This window comes from Miniopterus schreibersii, assembly GCF_964146895.1.
Source record: "Miniopterus schreibersii genome assembly, chromosome: 4".
NCBI classification, from domain to species: domain Eukaryota; kingdom Metazoa; phylum Chordata; class Mammalia; order Chiroptera; family Miniopteridae; genus Miniopterus; species Miniopterus schreibersii.
This window is the reverse complement of record NC_138105.1, coordinates 74,105,307-74,128,511: the sequence shown is the minus strand read 5'-3', so window position 1 is coordinate 74,128,511 and position 23,205 is coordinate 74,105,307. Positions and strand designations below refer to the sequence as shown.

The 23,205-nt window shown below is 51.9% G+C and overlaps 3 protein-coding genes across 7 annotated transcripts in view; 2 read left to right on the top strand and 1 right to left on the bottom strand.

Annotated features, from left to right (window-relative positions):
• Positions 1–471: 471 nt before the first annotated feature.
• Positions 472–7,289, bottom strand: KXD1 (KxDL motif containing 1). 2 transcript variants are annotated; one of them, XM_081134952.1, is made up of 5 exons: positions 7,163–7,289; positions 4,472–4,593; positions 3,347–3,499; positions 2,684–2,730; positions 472–1,882 (listed from the first exon to the last, which is right to left on the bottom strand). In XM_081134952.1, exons 2-5 carry the CDS (start codon positions 4,570–4,572, stop codon positions 1,653–1,655), a joined length of 531 nt encoding a protein of 176 aa, XP_080991078.1. In that variant the 5' UTR covers positions 4,573–4,593; positions 7,163–7,289; the 3' UTR covers positions 472–1,652. The 2 variants fall into 2 exon arrangements, with proteins under 2 accessions (XP_080991078.1, XP_080991079.1); XM_081134953.1 differs by having other exon boundaries at positions 485–1,882; positions 7,087–7,255.
• A 4,444-nt stretch (positions 7,290–11,733) lies between these two features.
• Positions 11,734–20,185, top strand: FKBP8 (FKBP prolyl isomerase 8). Of its 4 annotated transcripts, none has more exons than XM_081134918.1 (9): positions 11,734–11,825; positions 13,226–13,536; positions 15,338–15,507; positions 15,642–15,730; positions 15,955–16,175; positions 16,698–16,870; positions 18,565–18,642; positions 19,117–19,248; positions 19,664–20,185. In XM_081134918.1, exons 2-9 carry the CDS (start codon positions 13,251–13,253, stop codon positions 19,748–19,750), a joined length of 1,236 nt encoding a protein of 411 aa, XP_080991044.1. In that variant the 5' UTR covers positions 11,734–11,825; positions 13,226–13,250; the 3' UTR covers positions 19,751–20,185. The 4 variants fall into 4 exon arrangements, with proteins under 4 accessions (XP_080991044.1, XP_080991045.1, XP_080991043.1 ...); XM_081134919.1 differs by having other exon boundaries at positions 11,744–11,825; positions 15,958–16,175; XM_081134917.1 differs by lacking the exon at positions 11,734–11,825 and adding an exon at positions 11,869–11,957 and having other exon boundaries at positions 15,958–16,175.
• Positions 20,186–22,537: 2,352 nt separating this feature from the next.
• ELL (elongation factor for RNA polymerase II) overlaps positions 22,538–23,205 on the top strand; it is a 60,577-nt gene continuing 59,909 nt past the window's right edge. The window contains exon 1 of the mRNA XM_081134915.1: positions 22,538–22,713. Coding sequence (XP_080991041.1) covers positions 22,579–22,713 — 135 coding nt within the window. The 5' untranslated portion in view covers positions 22,538–22,578. The remainder of the gene's footprint in view (positions 22,714–23,205) is intronic.

The following is a 23,205-nucleotide window of genomic DNA, read 5'->3' as shown; positions in this document are numbered from 1 at the left end:
CTTTTTATTTACTTGAACTCTTCACAGCGCCCCTGTGGACCAGGCAAAAGCAGACACTCTTCCGGTCTGGGAAGATGCCTTTAATAATATAGTTCCTAAGTGCTTCCCTAGTCACTGTGATGAGGGATTAACTAGGTGCTCTGGATGACAGAATAGGGTGGCAGAGCTGACCGTTTGAGTTTCTAATGGGGAAGGGGACCCAGCTCAGTTCCCTGAGGAGCCTAGCCTGCCACTGAGATCTGGAGGAGTCATTCAAGGAGGCAAGGCAGCAATTTTCAACCAGTGTGCCACAAGAATTTTTAAAACAGGCAATACTTGACTATTTAGTCAGGGGCACTGACCTCATTTCCCTTGTCAAATTAAAAAATGACAACAGCCACCGTAACAGCCGTTCTCTGTTAATCAAAATTATATCTTTTTTTTGTCATATCTGCAAAAAATATTTCGCTGTGCAATAGAATTTTATTTTTTTAATGTTTTTATTGATTGATGGAAGAGGGGGAGATAGAAACATCAGTGATGAGAGAGAGTCATTGATCAGCTGCCTCCTGCATGCCCCTTACTGGGCATCAAGCCCACAACCTGGGCATGTGCCCTGACCAGGAATCGAACCTTGGCCTCCTGGTTCATGGGTTGATGCTCAGCCACTGAGCCAAGCAGGCCAGGCTTGCAGAATTTTAGTAATTAGTTTATATGTGCCATGAGATGAAAAAGGTTGAAAATCCCTGAGGTAAAGGAACAGTGTTGTGAGCAATGGTTATAGGAACCTGGGTTATTATGGCTGCTGCCACCTGAGACTCCCATCAAGGGCAGCCACATATTTCTAGCTCAGTGGTGCCTGGCTCACTGCGCCCCATCCTGTCCCATATCCAGCACTTGTCCCCCTTCTAAGCTGATGACCCAAGGATGGAAGGAAGCCACTGCTAGGTACACCCTTCTCTTTTTAGTCTTTTTATTGATAACTTCCCAACAGCATCTGTAAACATCGGCTACAAAAATATTCTGTTAAATTCTGTTTTCCAAGGTGGCTCGGCTTCATGGAGGCCCTGGGAGAGGTCTGCAGGGCCCTCAGGGTTCACATCTCTGGTCAGAGAAACATAGGCCTTATCACGCTTGGGGCTGAATGGATGGTCTTGAGCTTTCTACAACTGTTTCAGAAACCTCCTTGAGATACTGACTAGAGAAAGTATTTAATACTTTCATTGGAGGAAGGGATAGGGAGACCAGAATTAGTAGGTGCAGGAGTGGGGTGTGGTGAACTGAGACATGATAGTGCTTCTCCACCTCAAGGAGATCCTGACGGGTGCTAAAACGGGACATCTGGCTTTTGTCTTTGGGAACCTTTAAGTGTTGTTCAGAGCACACCTCAGGCCTGGCTCTGGAAAAGATTCCTTGTGCCCAGCCCAACAACTTCATGTGGCTGCTCATCCCCTGGCCTTGCAGAGTCTTCTGGAGAGAGATACTCTTAGTGAGGAAGGAATGAGAATGATAGATTCCCGAGAATTCCACAACCCTGGGAGGGAGCCTTGTCCCCCAGGGTGCCCTGGATGACAGAATAGGGTGGCAAAGCTGACCATCTCCAGGCAGGTTATCCACTGCCACCTCAGAGCCCTGGAGAGCCCTGTGATCTCTCGGCATGCCTGGGAACAGGGCTACTGGCCCAGGATCTCCTTGTCATCCGTCTGGCTGCAGCCATTGATGGCAGGGGAGTCAGGCCGAACCTGGGATAGGTCCTCGAAGCCAGGGCTGAGGGAAGGTGAGATGGTGTCTGGGCTGGTGTCACAGGAGCCTGTGCTCTGTTCCGAGGTGGCGATGGTGGTCGTGGTGCTGGGCGGGATGGGGTCTTCATCATCGTCCTCCAGAAGGGATGCTTCCGGGACATCTGGGGGAAGGTGGCCCACGAGTTGGCTTAGTCACTGTGATAAGGGATGAACTGGGCCTATGATCCACTGACAGCACCCCCCCCATGGGGCATGACTTTACCCATTTTACAGAAGAGGGAACTGAGACCCAGGCAGGTGAGAGACCTTCCTTCAAGATGAGGTAAGGTAAGGACTCAAGTTCTGTGGGTCAGGCCGATATGGGTCCTGGGAGCAAGCCTGGGCCTGGCTCTGCCTTAGACTGTCACCTGAGCTAGGTCTCTCACCTGCCCTTGCCTCAGCTCCCTGCTTGATAAACAGGCTGATGACGACAGCACTGCCTCTACGTCTGACTGTCAGCAACCATGGGGTGGGAGCTGTTGGCCCATTCAGCACATGGGGTAAACTGAGGTTTAGTTTAAGGGAACACTGTGCTTTCTCTGACAATCAGGTGCCCCTCTGGGCCTCAGTTTCACCATGTAAAATGGGGATACTCACAACTTCCACCTCACAAGTGGTTATGGGTAACAGCCTGCTCATAAGGGTATGTGGCATTCACTGGGGCAAGGATTGCTACCATTCTTGTCCATGTTTCCCCTGCAACCTCCCCCCAGAGAGGGAACTGAACCCTGGTCCCAGCACTGGCTCCTTAGGTTGCCAAGAAGGCCAAACTAGCACCCCCACCCCTGCTCTAGAACTCTTTGGGCCTACTGCCCACCAGCCCCTGAGGTGACCTTCTGAAAGCTCGCCCTGGGCTGAGGACAGTGGCATCCATGGGTTGCAGAGACCAGACATGGGGCACAGGAACCCTGGGTGACACTTACGGCTGAAGGCCTCTGGGTACTGCCTGGCCAGCTTCCCTTTCAGCGTCCTGTGGGGGAAGGGAAGGCACACAGGCTGATCCCCTTGAGCAGATGGGCTGGGCCACATGTAGGCTAGCAACCCTTGCTGTCAGCTCTGGCTGGGTGGGTGGTGGGAGCCTCCCCCTCACTGCTTGTGACACTGTGCTCCCAGGCTGGGGGGAGGCCCAGGCATTCAGCCCTGCAGAACTCCTGCCCTTGGTGTGGGCACACTCTGTGAGAATGTCTGTGTGGGAGCCAGGCTGAGGCCCAATGAGCAGATCAGGGAAGGCGGGAAAAGCTGACTACCCACACCATAAAACTCAGCAATCTGATTTGCCTCTTGAGAGAAGACCTGGGTAGAGGGGCAGGAGGCTGGCCTTTTACTGTTGGCTCTCTGCCTGCCTTTTATGCATCATGTGTCTGGTGCTATGTTGCACTTTTCAAAAGATAAATAAAATTTAAATTCAGAAACTTTGAGATTTTTATCCCAGAGTTCAGATCTTGGATGCTAAGTGTGTAATGAAGCGTTGTAAAACAAGCAAGCTGGATCTCCTCATTACTGTTATGTGGAGCTGGGCCCTACTGAAGAGGGGAGGATCTGAGGCTCGGAGGAGGAAGCAGAGGCCAGTGAAGCCAAATACCTACCTGATCCTGCGGAAGATGCTGTCCAGGTCCCGCTTCATGTCCATCAGGGTCTTCGTGTGGTGCAGGAAGCGCTCGCTCATCTGTTGCAGGCGGGCGCTTGATAGGTTGTTGAAGTTCACCAGCATCTCGTTGGTCTTCTCAAAGCGGTCCAGCCTATTAGTAGAGAGAGGGCACCAATGTCTCCGATCAGCCTCCAGGGCTCTGCTAACTGAGCATGCTAAAGCCCTTTCCTGTTCCATGACCTTTGCATGTGCCGTTCCCTTGTCCTACAAAGCTCTACCTGATTATTGAGCCACCTAGAAAACTGCTATTTAGCCTTCAAAACCCTTCTCAAGTGTGCCCTTCTCATGTAGCCTTCACCTTCCCTCGCAGACTCCCCTGACTCCTCTGGCTCCCAGGTGGTTTCTCTGGCCCAGCCCTGATACCATGGGGCTGAGAAGATTTGTGTCTGGTTTTGTCTCCCCTCATGTTAGGAATTCCCCAGGGCCAGTTCTGAATCTGACATAAAGAACTAGGAGCAAGATGGGTATTGCTGATACCCAGACATACCAGGCAACCCTGTCACAGGGCGAGAAAATAAGGATTCATGCTGTGTCAAATGGAAGAACCTTCATCTTAAAGACACAAAAATGAGCCCCGAGGAAGCTGTGCTTCACCCCAAGATTGTGTCAGCCCTTCTTCCCCAAAGGTCAGGCCAGAATTAGAATGGGGCTGCAGTGAACATGGTGCCAAGCCCCAGAGAGGGCAAAAGGGCATTCACAGCCCCTCCAAGAGACACTAGGAGCTCTGAGACACCAGGCTCCCAGCAGGGAAGCCCACCAGCTCCCTTATATCCCCCAGCAGCCCCTTCCTATCCTCCCAACTCTCCCACCCTAGGCCTTGGGACAGGAGCTGCTGCAGCCTCTGTCAAGCCATCTGCAGCTGCGAAACTACCCTAATGCTCTGTTTCCTGTGCCAAGGCCTCACCTCCAGGCCATGAAAAAGTTTACTTTGGAGCAAGCCAGCAGATTTGCTCATTTCCTTCATTTTATCACGAGTGTGGGGCTGAGGTAGGGAAGGGCAGGGCAAGAATGCTGGCTGGAATTCTTCCCATGCCTGGGCCCAGGGCCATTGGCCACTACTCACATGTTCTTCTGCGCCAGGATGATGGCGTTGACATCATCCACGTTCACCATGCTCAGGATGCGACTGCAGAAGACCCTCGAGGCCGAGGCCGGGGGGTCCATCTCTTCCTCCTCCTCTGCTGCCTGAAACAGGCAGGAAGAAAGTCTTCAGTCTGAATCAAGCACTTGGGAAGATGGGACACAGAGAAGGGGCTGGGAACCCCACAGGCTGCTTGAAAGTGAGTCGGTCATGCCACCTGAGCCTTAGTGTTGTCATCTTGGGAATTCAGGGTTTTTGAGAACTCCAGGAGGTCATATTTATAACTTGCACCCAAGTACATCAGAATCCCATTTCCCCTCTCTAGCACCCACTCTCAGTATGCCCAAGGCCACTGGCACCTTCCACCTGCACAGATCTGCCCACCTCCTCCTACCAACCTTTCTCACCCCACACCTTTGCCCATTCCCTCTTCAGGGCCTGTGCACCTGTTGTCCCCACTGGCAGAAAATGCATGGCTGCCCCCTCAGATCATCACCACCTCCCAAGGTCTCCTCTCCCAGGAAGTCCTTGATGGCTACCCCTACTCTGGTCACTCTTAACACTTCACTTTTTTAATTGCTTCACTGGCTCATCTCTACCTGAAATTATCTTAGTTGACCTGTTTGCCTGTCCATCCCACAGTGATATCAGCTCCAAGAGAGTCAAGGCGTGTCTCTCTTGCTTACTGCTGTCTCCAGTGCCCGGCCCAGAACCTGGCTCATAACAAAGGATCACCAGAACTTCATTTGGCAGAGGCAAACAAGACCTTTTAAACTCTGTTCTGATGCTAAAATTTTAACAGCAGATTAAAGCCAAGCATTTTAGCCAGGCTGTGGGCCCCAGCAACCCAGATGGCTCTGCGGCTCTCAGCTTCCCTGGAACAGATAACCATTGCAGTGGGTGGGGGCTTCCTGGATCAGGCCAGGACAGGAAAGGCCACAGTTTTAGCACTGACCCTCCTGGTGGGGGACTTCAGGAAAAACCCAGAATCGTGACATAGCTTGGTTCTGGGGCCCGCACATTTAATGGCCAACAGAAAGGCCCACTTGCCATTGGTAAAGATTCACACATGGATCAGGAAGGGCTTTCAGGTTCCACTTACTCCTCTCTCCTCTTTACTGAGCACCACCTTTAAGCTAAACAAGGTACCAACTTTACACAGGGGAACTGTTACCCTTATTAATATGTGAGAAAACTGAAGTTCGGAGACTAAGGCACTGGGCCATTGTCACACAGTCAGTGAACCCGAGTCACAACTCAAATGCCCACAGTACACAGGATCTACAAAGGTGTGAATCTTCACAGGTGTTCAGTATCTTCCCGTGACAGCACAGTGACTTCTTAAAGCAGCTGCTTCCTGCCAGACTTCTGATTTTTTTCCAGGAAAAAAATGGAAATAGGGATTTTTCTTTCTTTCTGTGAAATAGCCTCATTTACAAATGTTAGCAAATAATACTCCTCCCCCCCCCCCCAAACACCATGGAGGCCAAGAGTATTTGTGCCCTGAATCTGGCTAGCAGGTTGCAGCTCCTACCCGCCTCTGGAAATTAGCTGCCACACCTGGTGAAGTCCTGCCCCTCTGCCAATATCACTATTTATTGAGCTCAGCTCCTACAATGTGCCAGGTACGGGCATACAGTCTCCATATTTCAAAAAGAGCATGATCATGTACAAAGAGGATACTTGGGCTCAAAGGGCAGAGCCATGTGGCGGGAAGCCCATAGCTAAAGCTTGGCAGGTGCAGGATATGGACCTGCAGGAAATGGTACCGCTTCAAAGTAGGGCTCTCTCCTGTCTCTGGCTCCCAGATGTGAGGGATTCAAGGCACACCTCTCCACTCCCAGCTGCTTCTCTCAGGAAGGCTTCCCTGACTAACAGCTAGTCTGGAACACATAGGGATGGAAATGACCCAACAAGGGCTCTAGGCCCTGCTCCAAATATGAGGGAAACACGCAGAGAGGGAAGCAGTGTGACCTTGGGAGAGTCATGTCATCTCCCTGAATCAGTTTTCTCATCCAGAAAACGATAACAAAGAATCAGAAACTCTCAGTGCTGTCTGTGGGAACTGAAACCAACAGTGATAAGAAGCTGAACTCAGAGTAGGCTGTTTCTCCAAGGGGAATGTAAAGAAGTCCTAGGAAGGGGCGTGGGAATTAAGATTTTGAGAAGGGCCTCCCGGGTGCTTCCAAGAGTATGAGTAAATTTAATCCACAATTACTCCTACAAGACAGACACTATCATTCCTCTCCGAGGGCAACTAAGGCTCACAGGGGTGGTCACCGTCGCCCAAGGTCAAAAGCGAGGAATAAAGGCGCTGCGATTCCACCCAGGTCATTTAACAGAAAAGAATTTGCCCAAGTTTAGCAAAACCCCGGAGTGGGGGCGGGGCTCACATATCCCCGCCCCTGCAAAGAGGGGAAACTGAGGCCTACGCAGGGCAAAGACACTACCGTCTGAACACAGGCGACCCCAGCTCCCGCACCCCGGACCCGGATCCACGGAACAGACAGGGAAACTGAGGCCTGTGTACAGGAGTGGTGCCCAGATGTGTCCAGTGGCACGCCCCACCCCGCGACAGCCCGGGGGCCGCGCCCGACCTGGCCTGGCTCCCCAGCGGTCCCGGCGGCCCCGGCCCCACCCCGAACTCGGCCCAGGCGTCGGTGGCAGCGGCACCTGCACATCTGGCGGCCTTGCTCGCGCTTCCGGGATGGCGCTCGCGTCTCCGTGACGTCACCACGCACCGTGCGTAGGAGCTCGCGGGGCCGTGACAAGCCCGAGACCTACGTGGGTACAGGAAGGCGCGGCAGGAAGAGGTGGGGCTCATACGCAGCTCCCGTTCGTGTATGCGTCACAATGCATAGCCAATCAAGCAGTCCCTATTGCGCCTGCGTAGCTTCCAAAGCTGGAGCTCCAACGCAGAGCAGGAGGGGGTGGAGGAGGCTGAAAAACATCCCATTTTAGAGTTAGTAAGACAGGTCTGAGAACGTCAGGCAAAACCCCAAGGTCATACAATACTTGAGTTGCCTGTGGTCGATCCAGACCCAGGTGTCCTGCTTTCCAGGCTGGGAATCAGACACATCTGGGCTCAAAAATCCCTGCTCTGCTTTTGCTGATCTTTTTTCTGCTCCAGGATCGCCATTTAGTTACCTCTTTTAGACTCCTCCACAGTTCCCAGTCTTTCCTAATTTTTTATGACCGTAATACTTTTGAAGACTACTGATTTTGTAGAATACCTATCAATATGGGTTTATCCAGTTTCCTCAGGATTAGACTGAAGTTAAGGAGTTTGCGCAGGAATCTCATAGAAGCGATGTTGTGTTCTCAGTGCATCATATCAGGAGGCACGCGATGTTGACTGATGACTTGCTTAGGGCAGTGTCTTCCCAGTTTATCAACTATCAAGTTACTATTTTAGCCTTTGCTATTTATAAGTATCTTATGGGGAGATACTTGAGACCATGCAAATACCCTAGGTTTTTGTTTTAACATTTTAAAAAACATTTTTTCACCCATTACTTTTAGCATCTATCCATGGCTCTTGCTGGCAACAATTATTACTATAATGTTTGTGTAATGGTTATTTTCTGGGGGGTTTTTTATTGGAATTCTATTGTAAACAAGATCTGTCCATTCTCCAATTATGAATTTAGTCACATATTTATATCACTATGAACCAATGAGTATTTTTTATTCTGTGTTATAATTTCTATATTATTTTGCTGCTCCTTTAAGTTAGCCCCTATATCCTTTTAATATGTCTCCAACTTTCTCTGAGCACTTTCTTACTTTTTCCTTGCTTGCTTTGGAATATCCTTGGAATCGGTCATTTCTCCAAGGAGACTGGTTCCTTTTCTTAGAGACTGGTATTTAGAAACCAAGCTCTAAGTGTTCAGTGTGCTCACTACTCTCTCAGCTGTCAGAGTTAGATTTATATGTCTACTAACCCATGCATACACACATCTATATTTACTACTATATCTGTCCCCTTGTATATATGCTGAAAATCATGAGCAAAATGGGGCAAACAGTAATTATTCAATAAATGTTAACAATTCATTACCATTAGTTGAGGTCTTACAATGTGTGTACGTTACATTATAATGTTTCTGGTTCTCAGTTTGTTAACTGTGAGCCTGGGTGATCACAGCATCTGCCTCTTAAGGTGTTGAAAGCTTAGGAGATAACACATGTCCTTGGGAACATAGAAGACTCTTAAGAGCCCTGGAATTGGACATATCTGAGTTCTAATTTCCAATTCTGTCACATCCTAGTTGGATGGCCTCTGGCAAGTGTCTTAACTTTATGAAATCATGCATGTAAGTGATCAACAGTTTTGGCCCACTGTAAGCACTTGGTGAACTGTATTATTACCCCCACATTCTGCTGCCTTCATTCACTGAAAAGTTAATGAGGACCAGGACTCTTATATATTGTTTAACAAACAGTTTTAAACCCTTTAGCCACCTCATCTCCATGTGGCCCATATTCTGGGGATCTAGAGAGTACTCAGTCCCTGCCTAGCCCTGGAGGACAAAGAGAGACAGAGTCTGACACATACACTTCCAACTTCGAATGCAACAGTCCTGGCCTAGAGGGAGGAGAAACTCAAAGCTGGAGGAACCTGAAGAGTGGGATACATTTTCAGTATAAGGAAGCAAGTATATCTGGATGGAATTTTGAGGTAGGATTAGGAGTTCTCTAGGTGTTGACATTCATTCAGTGCTAAGGAAATCACAGGAGCAAAGGCAGCATGCTGGGAAAACACATAGGACTTGATCTTTGTAAGAGCTGTGGAGCTCAGTGAATTAGATAGCAGCCATTGCTGACAGAAGTCCAGTTGGGGGGGGGGCTCCTGGGAAAAGGGAAACCATGGCTGTGTGTGCAGGCTGCAGCAGAAGACACCCAGACTGGATAAATCAAGCTTTTCAATGGGTCTCTTGGGCTCTGTTAGAGGCCAGGAAACATTTATGAGGGTCCTAGAAGGGGGTGGGGCTGTACATTGAGGCCAAAAGGGACTTGGCCAGTCCCAAATGTTTTGTGCACAGTGGAGTGGAGACGAGAAAAAATATGTTCCTCCTTTGTGCGTTTGAAGGAGAGGGTGGGAAGTGAACGAAACAGCCCAGTGATAGGGACATTGGTGGTGGGAAGGCCTAAGTCTGGGGACTCGAATCCTTTCTCTGCCACTTTTTTCAGTTTTATTTCCTACATAGCACTCATCATAGCTGAAATTAGATATTTATCTACATTATTGTTTGTGCAGTATCCAGCTCCCTGTTAGAATAGAAGGTCAGTAGGGAACGAGACTTGGCCCAATGTGCCCTTCATCACTGTTACCTTGACCAAGATAATTACCGTCTCTGTACCTTAGTTTCCCTATCTGTAGAATGAGGATAATAAGAGTCTTACCAAAATATATGCATCCAATCCTAAAGAAGACAACAGAGGGAGGGACAGGGGCAATATAAATAAATAAGGTAAGAGAGAGAAAAGGAGCATAAAGAAGGTAGGAAAGAGAAGAAACACATGAGAAGGCAGATTAAGTCCAAATATGTCCATAACTATTAAATGTAAAGAGACCAGTTGCCCCAGTTAATAGACAAAGATGGGCAGACTGGATCAGAAAACAAAACCTAGCTCTATACCGCTTACAAGAGACACGTGTACAACATAAGGCTACAGAAATATGGAAGATAAGGGGTAGAAAAGGATGGAGCCTTTAAAACATGAATCAAGAGAACAGGTGTGCAATCTTAATATCAGAAAACAAAGGCACATCATAACAATCACAATTCCTTTAACCAGGAAGATATGAAGATTGCAACTCTATGCAGCCAATGATGTGGATTCCAAATATCAGAGTATTTGTCTCATAAGGCTAAATGAGGATTAAATACATGTAGAGTGTTTGCCTACACCTGTGATAGCTGAGTGTCAGCCATTATTATTGTTATAATTGTTGCTGTTATTAGTTTATATATTTTTATTTGTTGTTGTTTATGTATTAGTATTATTTACTACAGTTCCTCCAGTCTCTGTGACATACCCTGCTGCCCTCCCACCTCTTCTGGCTGGCCAGCCTGCTTCCTTCCTTCCACAATGATTTTCCCCCAAGTCACCCCCCCCCACACACACACACCTCTTATTTCATGCACTGTGTAGGCCTCAGGGCTAAAACAATGAGACCAACTACAGGCCCTTCCCAGATTTTAGGGGTCTTCCGGTCTAGTGGGTGAAGTAGAGGTAAGGCCAAGTGATAGCACAGACAGAAGTCAGTTAGGCAGTGGAGGTTCATCACGCTAGAAAACCGCCAATCTGGGCACCTGGCCTTGTCTTGGGGAGGTCTGGGAGGGTTTCCTCTAGGAGGTGACCTCCAAGCTCTGATCTAACAAGTCAGTTGCCACCCAAAGCCAGTTACCTCTTCCAGTGTTGGCTACTTTCAAAGCCAGTCAGTGTCTCACTCATTTATTTAATTATTCGTTAATGGTTCTAGGCATCATTAAAGAAAACGGGAGGACAAAAGAAGCAAAATTCCTTCCAGGAAGAAGCAGGTATGGGTGAGGGGGTCAGAAGCAAAAGAACAAGATCATTCTGGAAGGGGGTAACTGCTGGGAAGGAAAGAAAATAGAGCGAGGAGGAGTAAGTGCCCTCCCTTTCAAAACAAGATCCATAAAAACCCATCTAATCGAGGCAGCCACCTTCTCCCGGGGGGTGGGCACCTTTATCATCAAATGGCAGAGGGTGCAGGGAGGAGGAACTACCCTCAGCGGTCTTGCTCACTCAGTCGCTCACCTAGACATTACTGAGCAACTCCAGTATGCACCAGGCAACCTTCCGGGGATTAGACAGACCACGCAGGGCAGCTGGGGTTCCGTGTACCCTTGGGCAAGTCTCTGCCAATCAGAAGAGCCCCCAAGGTGAGAGTGCATGGATTGGGGTATTCATCCCCATTTCGCAGATGGACAGTATGAAGCTCAGACCGGAGCGGTGAATAAGGCAGGCTGCACCGCGCTGACCCGCAAATGTACTGGTTCAGAGCCGGTTGCCTCCGGCCGCCCGCCAGACTCCCCCCAGTGCACCCCCACCTCCACCACCCCGGTCCTAGGGCGGCCTCTGCCCCTTTAAGAACGTCTCGCGGATACAAGCAGGAAGGGGGCGGTGCCTGAGCCCGAGACGGATATGCACTTGGGCCAATAGGAGCTGTAGTCTTGGCGGCAGTGGCCAATGGGTGCGGTGGGGGCGGGGCCGGGCGCCCGAGCCTAGTTCCCGAGGCGCGGCGGCCGCGGCTGGGGGCGGGGAGGGGGGCGCAGGACCCCAAGCTGGGGTCCCGGAGCCGCAGGCACGTGTCCCGGGGCGCTCGCAGGGCAGCGCCGGCCGGGAGCGCTGGCCCGGCCTAGGCCGGTCGGGGGCCGGCGCGGCGGGGGCTGCAGCCGATGGGCGGGGCGAAGGGCCGCGGGGGAGGCGAGCTCGGGTGTGCTGGGGGTCCCAGTGCCCAAGGGGGCGCGGCTAGGCGGGGGCAGCGGGGTTAGGGGCCCAGGAGGTACGGGGAGTGCTGGGGGGCTCTGCTGGCAGAGGTGTGCAGGACCCGGGGCGCTTGAGGGGCTCGAAGGGTCGAGGACTCAGCCTAGTGGCGTCAAACAAGCGTGGGGCGTTGGGGGCCTGGGTGAGGAGCTGATGGAGGGCCAGGCCCGGGCGAGGGGCGTTTGAAGGCCGTAGGGTGTTATGGGATCAGGAGGGGGCGTCTGGGAACATTGGGATGTTTGCGCGGCGATAGGACTGCTGTGGGGTTCGCTGGCCTGGGCTGGGAGCGGTGGCTGGGGTGGGGGGAGGGCGATTTGTGCGGGCAAAGGGGATTGTGGGGGTGGGGGCTGGGAGGGTCTTAGATAAGGGGGCCCGAGCTTTGAAGAGCAGGCAGGTGAGGGTTGGGGAGGGCTGGAGGATGCTGTGGGTTAGAATGACGGCTGTACCACCTCCGAGCTTGGGGCCTAGGGTAGGGGGGTAGTCCTTGATGGCCCAAGGAAGAGGATGTAGAATGCTGTGGGGATCTCCACCACTCCTATACAGGTCACTTTGGGAGGGTAGTCAGGAGGCCTGAGGAGAGGTTCCCAGGAAGAGTTTGGGCCCCGGTCTTTGGTGTCGTTTAGGTTCAGAGTATGGAAGAAAAAGGCTTGGGGTTTTTGGGTGGTGGGAAGTTAGCAGGGGGCTCCCCTTAGGAGAAGGGGCAGCTGAAGATGGGGAGCCCTGGTAAAGATTTAATTCTCCTTCTCTTGGGCTCTAAAAATAGTCTCCCCAAGACCTCAGGGATTGTCCACTTAAAAACCACCCAGCATCTCCTCTGGACATTTAATCAGATAAAACCCCAGGTTCAAATCCTGCCCCTGCAGTTGGCTTATTGTTTAACCTTGGGCAAATAGCTTTGCTCCTTTGGGCCTCAGTTTCCTTTTCTGCAAAATGTGGGGGTATGTTTCCTACTTCCTGGGGTGTTTATAAATATTAAATATTATTTAGCTCTAATAATAGCTAACTGTGTTTGAGCCTGATGCCCAGGGCTTGATGCTTGGGTCCTTAAATTCTCTGGACAAGCCAGGGTTGTTGCTCTATCCACTATGCAGATGAGGAAACAGGCCTGGAGCCCCTGAGTCAGATAGCAAGTGGCCCACAGTGCGGAGAATGATGTACAGGTACAGGTGGATTGAGGGGCTGGGTGGGATTCTTACCCCCATCCATTCCCTCCACCAGGGCCAGTTCCCATCTCCCCAGCAACATGGCATCCTGTGCTGAGCCCTCTGCCGTGGACTCTGAGCCTGCCGCCCCACCTCCTGCTGGGGTCCCACCGCTTGAGGACTTCGAAGTGCTGGATGGGGTGGAAGATACAGAGGGCGAGGAGGAAGAGGAAGAGAACCTGAGTGAGGTGCGACCACTAGAGGACATGGGACAGCCCCCACTGGAGGAGACCGAACAGCCAGGGGCCCTGGCCCGAGAGTTCCTGGCTGCCATGGAGCCTGAGCCTGAGCCTGCTCCAGCCCCGGACGAGTGGCTGGACATCCTGGGTAAGGTGCAGGGGTGACTAGGGTTGACCCACAGGGTTACCCAGACAGCTACAGTTCAGGAGTGACCTTTGCCCAAGCTTTCTCCTCCTGAGCCTCATTTCCCCACCTCTGCCATGAAGTAGGTTGGAAGTAAAATATGTGGTAACCACGGTGATTGCCAGACACAGCACAGGGAGCTACTTGGGATGTTTCATGTCTATGAAGCCCTTTCATTGTTTTCTTTCACACACACACACACACACACACCAGCTCAGAGAGGCTGAGTCACCTGTCCAGGGCCACACAGCAAGCATGCCGGGCGCCAGAAGCTCCCAACCTCCACAATTGCTTTTCTTTTTTAAAATATGTTTTTGTTGACTTCAGAGAGAGGAAAGGAGAGGTATAGAGCGATAGAAACATCAATAAGAGAGAATCATTGATTGGCAGTCTCCTGCATGCCCCCTACTGGGCACTGAGCCCGTACCCTGGGAATGTTCTCTGACCTGGAATGAAACCGTGATCTCCTAGTTCACGGGTTGATGCTCAACCACTGAACACACCATCCGGGCTCAGCTTCTTTTCTTGGCTTTTGCCTGACAAGTGCCTGTCCCTTGAAAAATGTGTCCTGAGATCACATAGACCTGGGGAACACCCCAATTTGTTGTTCATTCCTCTGTCCAGTTCACGGTTTTCATTAGTGTTCTAATTGCTCAGAGAAGTCCTTCAAGAAAGGACTTGGGGAATCCACACACATGTCCCCACCATGGACCCCATCACAGCAACTCTGGAAGCTAGAGAAACGTATTGCTACTAATACTGATATCTAATATGTTAAATAATGTTAGTGCCACACAAATAATAGTCAAACGTCATTGTTCCTACTACCATTTATACTGGCACCAAACCAATAGTGTAAAATAATACTAATGCTGATAAAACAGCATTGTTATTAATGTTACCTCCACTGCTGATAAAAACGTCACTACTACTAAAAATAACACCAGGTAATATTCACTGCCCACAGGTTCTGTGTCAGGCCTGTGCAACATCTTACTTTATCCTCAAACAACCCTGTGATGTAAGTCCTACCATACCCACGTTTTACAGATGGGGAAACTGAGGCTCAGATAGGTGAGGGCGCTTGCCCAAGGTTACAGAGCCTCTTTGGCTGTGTTAGAGTCTTCTAATATAGAGGCTTCTCTTTACTGATACTAGGAGCTTCCCTGTTCCTCCTCTGAGCAGGAGGCTGGCTTTGTTCATTTATATTCACAATCAGCTATGTCCTGAGGTCAGAATTCAGGCTTCTATACAAGGAAACTGAGGCATTGAGAATGCCCAAAGTTCTCCCTATGAGAGGCAGTGCTTGATTGTGACCCTGTCAGCGTATCTACCATTAGAACCCTGAAATCTCAACACACAGGGTCCCCCAAGATCCACTAGATCACTGGTTCTTAGGCTGGATGTGGGGGCATGAACAAGTTGGGGAGCAGCACACAAATTTGGAACATTATAGACTATTCCAGGATATGAATAGATATCTCCCTGTCCCTAACCTTTAGATTAGAATCCACTCAGACTTACGGTATATTCCTGACCAGTGGTATATTATAGACTACTGGGACACTGAAGCCCAAAGGTGTGGGGTTACCTGCCCAGTAAGTGGCAGAGCAGCCTTTCGAAGAAGCTCAACTTATCCCCTGGTGCTGGGCCACTCTCAGGATGGGTGGAGCTGGTAGGGGTTGGGGGAGGAAGGGGCTTGGAGAGCAGGTGCCCACCTGGTGAGCCACCTGGTGACAGACTGCTTCTCCTTGGTCCCTGGCAGGGAATGGGCTGTTGAGGAAGAAGACACTGGTCCCAGGTCCACCTGGCTCAAGTCGCCCGGCCAAGGGCCAAGTGGTCACAGTGCAACTGCAGACGTCACTGGAGAATGGCACACGGGTGCAGGAGGAGCCAGAGCTGGTGTTCACCCTGGGTGACTGTGATGTCATTCAGGTGAGAGTTGGTTGGGGTCTGGGCAGTCTGGGATGGGGCAAAGGTGGAATGGAGGGTGTGATGGAGGTGGAGGTGTTGATGGCTGGGTGGGCTGCATCTGGACCCACCTAACCCTCATACCTTTGCATACCCAGGCCCTGGATCTCAGCATCCCGCTCATGGATGTGGGGGAGACGGCTATGGTCACTGCTGATTCCAAGTACTGCTATGGTCCCCAGGGCAGGTGAGAACCTGCTGCTGCAGGGGTCCCTATTGAGGTAGGGAGGAGGTAAGTATGTGACTCACCAAGTCATAGCTCAAGGGTGGAAAGAGTCCTTGTGTTTTACTGAGTAGGGCCAGCGCTAGGACTTGGATCCTTTTCTTCCTGCTCCCAAGCTTGCCCAGTGTGTCTGGAGTGCCGTCATGGTGGCTGCCAGGTCTGAGTGTTCCCTGCACCCTATCCCCCAGCAGGAGCCCATATATTCCCCCTCATGCGGCCCTGTGCCTGGAGGTGACCCTGAAGACAGCTGTGGATGGACCTGACCTGGAGATGCTCACAGGGCAGGAACGTGTGGCACTGGCCAACCGGAAGCGGGAGTGCGGCAATGCTCACTACCAGCGGGCTGACTTCGTGCTGGCTGCCAACTCCTATGACCTCGCCATCAAGGCCATCACCTCCAGCGCCAAAGGTGACCGCCTGGTGAAATCCACCCCCCTCCTCTGCAAAGGCATCTGCTATTGCCAGAAACCTTAAGCCATAGAGGGCCTGAGACTCAAGAGTGTTATGGAATATTCCAGAATATGGATAGATGCTCAACTGTCCCTAACCTTTAGGCTAGGGCCCACTCCAGCCCTGTGGTAAATCCCAGATCCATGAGATGTCACAGGACACAGGTATATGTGGGGGCGTGGGTGACTGCAGATGGTATCATTCCACATGTGTGGTTAAGCCTCTGCTTCACTTAGGCTCCGATTTGGCAGTGCCCTGAGGATGGAATAGTCTTGGCCTGTGTTAGAGATGGGGAGACTGAAACCAGGGAGGCCTCAGGTCCCTTGAGGAGCAACTTCCCATGCCTGGGACCCCTCCCAAGTCTCCTCTAACACCAGGTGCAGAGGGGTGGGCCTTGGCCCAGGTCATGTAGTGGGCAGGTAGTTGTGAGGGGCTGGTGGTGTGGTAACGACTGCCACAGTTGAGCACTGTCCCCCCACAGTGGACATGACATTTGAGGAAGAGGAGCAGCTCCTGCAGCTGAAGGTGAAGTGTCTGAACAACCTGGCAGCCTCGCAGCTGAAGCTAGACCACTACCGGGCTGCATTGCGCTCTTGTAGCCTTGTGCTTGAGCACCAGCCTGACAACATCAAGGCACTCTTCCGCAAGGGCAAGGTAGGCCATGGGTGGGTAGGCCACAGGCCATAGGCACAGGTGGCAGGCTGGCTCCCCTGGCCTAGACCAGTGGGACTGGTCCTGAAGCCAGGATTTGAAAAGGGCATAGGCATCAGCCAGATAAGCTCTCTGGGCTACAGATAGATAAACTAAGGCCCAGACAGGTGCAGAGGTGTGATTTGAGTCACACAGCAGTTCATTGACTGAGGTTAGACATGAATCCAAATCTTAGGCTCCCACACCCTGTCCTGTGGCCCAATGGTGACTGCTCATTGCATACATTCTCTGTGGCTCCCATGTCCTTCAGAGCAAAAGCCAAGTTCTCATTGCAGCCCTTGGGGCTTTGAGCCTTCTGATCTTCCTTCTCCTGCTGTCACCTTCCACCTCACCTCTTGCTTCTCCATCCTATTCAGCCTCCTTACCTCAATGCCTTTGTACAGGCAATTCCCTCTGGCCAAGACATTCATAGCCCAGGTACCCCCATGGGTTCTTCCCTCGTCTTCTTAAGATCTTCGCTTTGATGTCGCCTCTTTGGGAAGCCCTCCCTGCTGCCCCCCACAACCCCTTCCCATCTTCATATTTCCCATGTTGCCCTCAGCACATGGAAGTATCAAACCTCTTGTCTATCTCCTCTGCTAGGATATGGGGATTTCGTTTGTCTCACTCACTGCTAAATCTTTAACCCACCCTGCAAAGAGGGCTGGGCACACAGTAGGTGCTGGTGTAACATAGAGAATTTGGTCTGCATGGGTTTGACCTTAATTGCTTTTGTCTCCATCTTTTCATCTTCACAGCAACCTTAGATGGGGAAGAACAGGGGGATTTTTCCAGCACCTTTTAGCAGTAAACAAAACTGAGGTGCAAGCAAGCACTGGGTGACCTAGCATGTTTATGAGAGACTTGAGCAGGGTCTCCCTCCAGCCAGCATTTTTTAAGCACTTGCTATGGGTAGAGTTATGCACAGAAATGTGGAGAGAAAGATGATGGTATTCCTTTTTTTCAAGGGTTTATAATCCTCTTGGGGCCATGGGGCTGTCTGCTCATGTAGCTCACACATTTGGATTTGCTGGTTGGAGATGACAGAAACCCACTCAAACAGATTTGAGCAAAAGGAGGAATTGATGGTTTGTGACACTGGCAAGTACAGTGTGGCTGGATTCAGGCAGGGCTGGATTCAGGTGTTAGCAGTGTTGTGGGAATGCTGTGTCTGTCTACTGTGGGGGTTTCTCTCTCAGGCAGGCTCTTCTCTTGGGAGTAACCAAGATGCTTGTTCCTGCCCCCCCAAAAAACTCCAGGCTTGCATCCTTGCCACTTAACAATTGGATTCCCAGTGGCATCAGCATATTTCAGGCTGGATCTCATTGGCTGGCTTGAGGCACATGCTGGTTCTGAATCATTTATCTTGGAAATGTCCAGTCAAGGTGGTGAGGAAAGAGTAGGTGAAGAGGGTAATCAGGTCTTGTGTACAAGCCAAGACAAACACTCAGGAAAAGAGAAGGTCAGGGGTACAACAGTGAATTCAGTGGGGCGCTCTTAGAGTCTAAGGGTTCAGGAGAGCAGCATAAAGTAACTGGACCCCTGGGGATAGATTTGGGACTTGTCAGGGTGGCCAGGAGCCTAGTGGGGCTGGGTTTCATGAAAGAAAGCATGGCCTAGTGTGGGTCCAGAGTGATGCCACGTACTTCCTCTCACAGGTGCTGGCCCAGCAAGGGGAGTACAGTGAGGCCATCCCCATTCTGAGGGCAGCCCTGAAGCTGGAACCTTCCAACAAGGTGAGCAGAATGGAGGTGGTTTGGGGACTTGCCTTAAGGCATGTCTGGGAAGTCCCTCCTGTCATCTCTCCTTTGTTTTTCTTGCTGTGGCTTTCCCTGTTTGTCTACCTGGGCAGGGGGTAGGTGGCTGAAGTGCCCCAACCAGCTTGCGGAGAACCTCATTACCCCTACATAGGCTCATCCTGAACTAGGGGTTCCAGAAGCAAAGGGTACCGCCAGCTGGGCCAGTGCCAGTGTCCCCAGCTTTCCTCCCAGAGCCTTGTGCTCTGCTCTGTCCATGGGCTCTTTAGAGACATGGAAATGGCAGTCCCCACTTTGCTGATGCCCAGAGAGTGGTAGATGAAACCCTCATGTTCCAGTGGTCCCAGTCCCAGAGTAACCCAGGGCACCAGAAAAGCAGAGTGCTAGCAATGGCGGTCATGTTGGCTGCTGCCATGGCATGCTCTTAGGCCAACTGCCACCCACCTCTCCCAGACGATCCATGCGGAGCTCTCGAAGCTAGTGAAAAAGCACGCAGCCCAGCGGAGCACAGAGACCGCCCTGTACCGGAAAATGCTGGGCAACCCCAGCCGGCTTCCTGCCAAGTGTCCTGGCAAGGGTGCCTGGGTGAGCTGGGGTCAGTGGGCAGGGAGGCTCTTTGTGGAGGGGCAGGGTAGACCACGTAAAGGGAGTGTTTTCATTTTGCAAACATTGATGTCCTTGTCACCTGGGCTGTGCTGGACCATGCTGGGGACACAGGCCCTAGCCCTATGTGACCTGAGTCAAAGCAGAAGGCAGAACACAATCTGTAGAGTTTGGGGTGGGGAGTGATGGCTCTTCCAGAGGGGAAAGGGAGGTATCCCAGAGGAGGGGAGATTTGGCTTGAGCTTTGATGCATGTGTAGGAGTTTGCCGGGAGGCAGGAAATGCATGCTTAGGCAATGGCTTGCTGGAAGGCCTGTGTGGACCTTGTTGGTACCTGAGGCCCAAGATATCAGTCTTGACTGCTCTCCAGCCTCCTCCTTCCTCCCTTTTATCTACAGTCCATCCCATGGAAGTGGCTGTTTGGAGCAACTGCTGTTGCCCTGGGGGGCGTGGCGCTCTCTGTGGTCATCGCTGCCAGGAACTGACTGCCCAGGTGGCCGCTACCCCTTCTGAGCACCGTGAACCCCACCCCGCGCTCCCTAACTCTCCCAGGCTCCCTGTCCACTACCCTTTCTGGCCTAGCCCCCTCCTCTGGGGCAGGGACAGTGAGGTTTGAGGGTCGCCTGGCCCAGTGAGCAGGAGGAACTGAGGCCCTGTAGGAGGAAAATGAGGCAGGGCCCAGGCCCCATGTCCAGCTGGGAAGGAGGGGGCCCTTATTCCTCCAGACCCAATTCCTACCCCCCCACTCCCTCCCTGGGCTAGGTCTCAACAGGGGCCTGCCTCAGTTTCTCCTTCCCAGGGCCTCAGGGCAGCCCTTCCCCATCCACTTCCTGTCCAATTGCCAGCCCCTCCTGCCTAGCCTGCTGCCCTCTGTCCAGGCTACCCACCCCCCCAAGTGAAATAAAGTCTCCCACCCTGCATTCTGCTGGCTCTTGAGCCTACTTTCACTGCCACTTAGGGCTGGGCCAGAGCCAGGTGGGGGTGGGGGGTTGGGGTGTCTCCTTTTGGGCCACAGCAGACCAGTCTTACTGGAATAATGTGCTTAGAGTGCCCAGCAGTGAACTCCATAGGAGTTCATGCCCCCCTATACCTGTTACCCCATCCTGTCTTGTTTCTGTTAACTGAAAACAGACCCTGATGGGACCTAACTGGGGGCTTCTTTGAGACCAACAATTACAGGGGTCTGTAGTATAGTGAGCTGAGAGCCCGGTGTCTGGGCAGCAGCAGCATAGCCAGTATAAAGGCTAGAGATTCTGCAGTGAGCTTGCTAGGTAGTGTATGTGTCAAGGGGCTATCCCAAGGTGATGAACTAGCTTTCAATTTCTTGGGTGACTTAGTTCTTAGTGACTTTTGGAAACCATACCAATGCCTGGTGATTCTTCTATTTTCCTGGGGTCCTGTTGGAAGGCTCTAGGGTAGTGAATGTAAAATGGAGAAATCCTGGTTACCAAGCAGTACAGCCCATGGCTGCAGTGTTGCTAATTCTCTTAACTTCTCCAAGCCTCAGTTTCCTCATCTGGCTGCTGGGCCCAAACCATTTTATCTATCCTCAAAGGCAGTTGTGGGTGCCAAGCACTGAGCACAGAGCCTCAGCAGTTCATGGTCAGGGGAATAAATGGATTAGATAGTGCTGGCCTGGCAGTGGTGGGCAGAACTAACAAGATCACTTGGGCAGGGACATACAGAAGGTCTCTGAACTTCACCTTCCTCTCTTACCTCAAAATCTTCATCCTATGACCACCATCTGTAATTAGATTAAAGAGAGAAAGAAAATGATTCCAGAGCTCTCCATAGGTCAGGAGGCCCAGGAACCCAGGAGGATTCCTGAGCAAGCGAGCACCTGTTTTCAGCCTCATTTCCCCACCTGTAAAATGGGAGCTTGATAAAATGGCACAGTTTCTATGGAATATACAGTCTGATAGGTCCTCCAAAAGTTAAACATAGAATGACCTAGCAGTTTCATTCCTAGGTAAAGACCCAAGAGAAGGGAAAACATCTGTCCACACAAAAACTTCTACATGAATGTTTACAGCAGCTCTGTTCATAATAGTGAAAAAGTGGGAACAACCCAAATGTCTATCAACAGATGATGGATAAACAATGGTCAATCCACACAATGGAATATTACTTGGCCATAAAAAGGAATGAAGCACTGACAGGCTACAGGATGGATTGAAGCACAAAAACAATGGTAAGAGAAGCCAGACAAGGTCACATGTATGATTCTATGGATAGGAAATATCCAGAATTAGCAACCAGAATTAGCAAATCCATAGGCGCAGAAAGTAGGTCAGTGGTTGCCAGGGGCTGGGGAGGGAACATGGGGAGTGACTTGGTATGGAGTTTCCTTTTGGGGTAATTAACATGTTCTGGAATTAGATAGTCGTAGTGGCTGCACAGCATTGTGAATTACTAAATGCCGCTGGATTTTACACATTTTATTTTTAATACCTGAGGATATTTTTTCCATTGCTTTTCAGTGAGAGAGAGAGAGAAACAGAAACATTGATGTGATTGGTTACCTCTTCCACAGCCTGGACCAGGGCTGGGGATCAAGCCTGCAACCAAGGTACCTGCCCTTGGCTGAAATTGAACCCGGGACCCTTCAGTCTGCAAGCTGAGGCTGTATACACTGAGCCAGTAGGGCTAAAAGTCTACTTTTATCATGAGCAAAATTCACCAGCTCCCCTAATTCCCTAAAAGCTGCAGGGGTGGGGGGCCGGGGAGAATCCCATCTTCCTACCTTAAACCCACCTTAAAGCCCACCAGAGCAACCTCAGCATTCAACTCCCTTGGTTTGCATGGCCACGCCTACCTTCCTGGCCAGCCGCTGACTCCGCCCTCCACGTGTTTTGCACCGGCCCCGCCCCCTCTACTCTCTCACTGTGACTCCACCGAAGCCAAAGACTGGCTTGAAGAGACCTCATAAATAATACATTACGTCAGTGGCCGGTGGGGCGGGACTTAGACGCGCCTAGCTGAGTCAAAGAATAACACATATGAGCCAGTCGTGGAGACGTGCGCGTGTCCAGGCGGAGTCCGGGAGCGGAAGTGCGCCCCGGAGGTGGGTCAGGCAGGCTTCATGAATATGCAGGATATCGGGACAGTGACGGGCTCCACCGGCTCGCAGGGGGCGTGGCCAGCCTTGTGTCATGAATAATGCAGCACGTCGACAGGCCGTGTGGCGTCGGTGGTAGGCGGTGTGGGCAGCGCGTCATGAATAATGTAGCACGTTAGCAGGCGGCGGGGCGGGGCGTAGCTGGCGCGCCCGCTCTGGAGCAGGGAAGCGGGGCCGGGTAGCAATGGTCGCAAGATGGCGGCGCTGAAGGAGGATAGGAGCTACGGGCTCTCGTGCGGGCGGGTTAGCGACGGCAGCAAGGTGTCCGTGTTTCACGTGAAGCTCACTGACAGTGCCCTGAGGGCCTTCGAGACCTACCGCGCCAGCCAGGTGAGCGGCGCGGGGCATGTGCGCCCGTCTGGGACGTCGGGGCGCAGGGCGGCCTCGCGCGCCCTTAGCTAGGCGTCTGGGCCTCGGGGCGCGGGGTCCGGAGTTCGGGGTGCTGTTTGTGGGTCCCTTGGCCGGCAGAGTGAGAGAGAGAATCACGTTTCTTCTCGGTCCCGGGAGGCGACATTGGCGAGCGGCCCAGGCCGGAGAAGGGCCCGAACTCCTCGCGCGCCTGGTCCAGGGGGCGTTTGTACGGCACCGGGGGGCGTCCGGGAGACCTTTTCTTGTCCACCCGGAACTGACTTGCTCACCTGACCCGAGAAGGGGTGTGGGAGTGGGGTTGAGCCTTCGCCGGGGTTCCTGGGAGGATGGGTCAGTGGGGCACCTGTGGGGTCCTGTTCCGTTTGTGTGTTTTGGGGGGGGGGCGTCTTTGACTCTTTCCAGTGAGGTCCTTGGAATAGGGCTCACTCTTGGCTCTTGGGAAGGGGAGTTTGG

Coding starts and splice junctions, on each gene's coding strand:
- KXD1 (XM_081134953.1), bottom strand. CDS start 7,170: ATGTGCAGGTGCCGCTGCCACCGACGCCTGGGCCGAGTTCGGGGTGGG. Junction 3,500..4,471: donor ATCCTGGCGCAGAAGAACAT/GTGAGTAGTGGC, acceptor CTCTACTAATAG/GCTGGACCGCTTTGAGAAGA. Junction 1,883..2,683: donor GTACCCAGAGGCCTTCAGCC/GTAAGTGTCACC, acceptor ACCTTCCCCCAG/ATGTCCCGGAAGCATCCCTT.
- FKBP8 (XM_081134916.1), top strand. CDS start 11,920: ATGGGCGGGGCGAAGGGCCGCGGGGGAGGCGAGCTCGG. Junction 16,871..18,564: donor CACTCTTCCGCAAGGGCAAG/GTAGGCCATGGG, acceptor TTCCTCTCACAG/GTGCTGGCCCAGCAAGGGGA. Junction 19,249..19,663: donor GTCCTGGCAAGGGTGCCTGG/GTGAGCTGGGGT, acceptor TTTTATCTACAG/TCCATCCCATGGAAGTGGCT.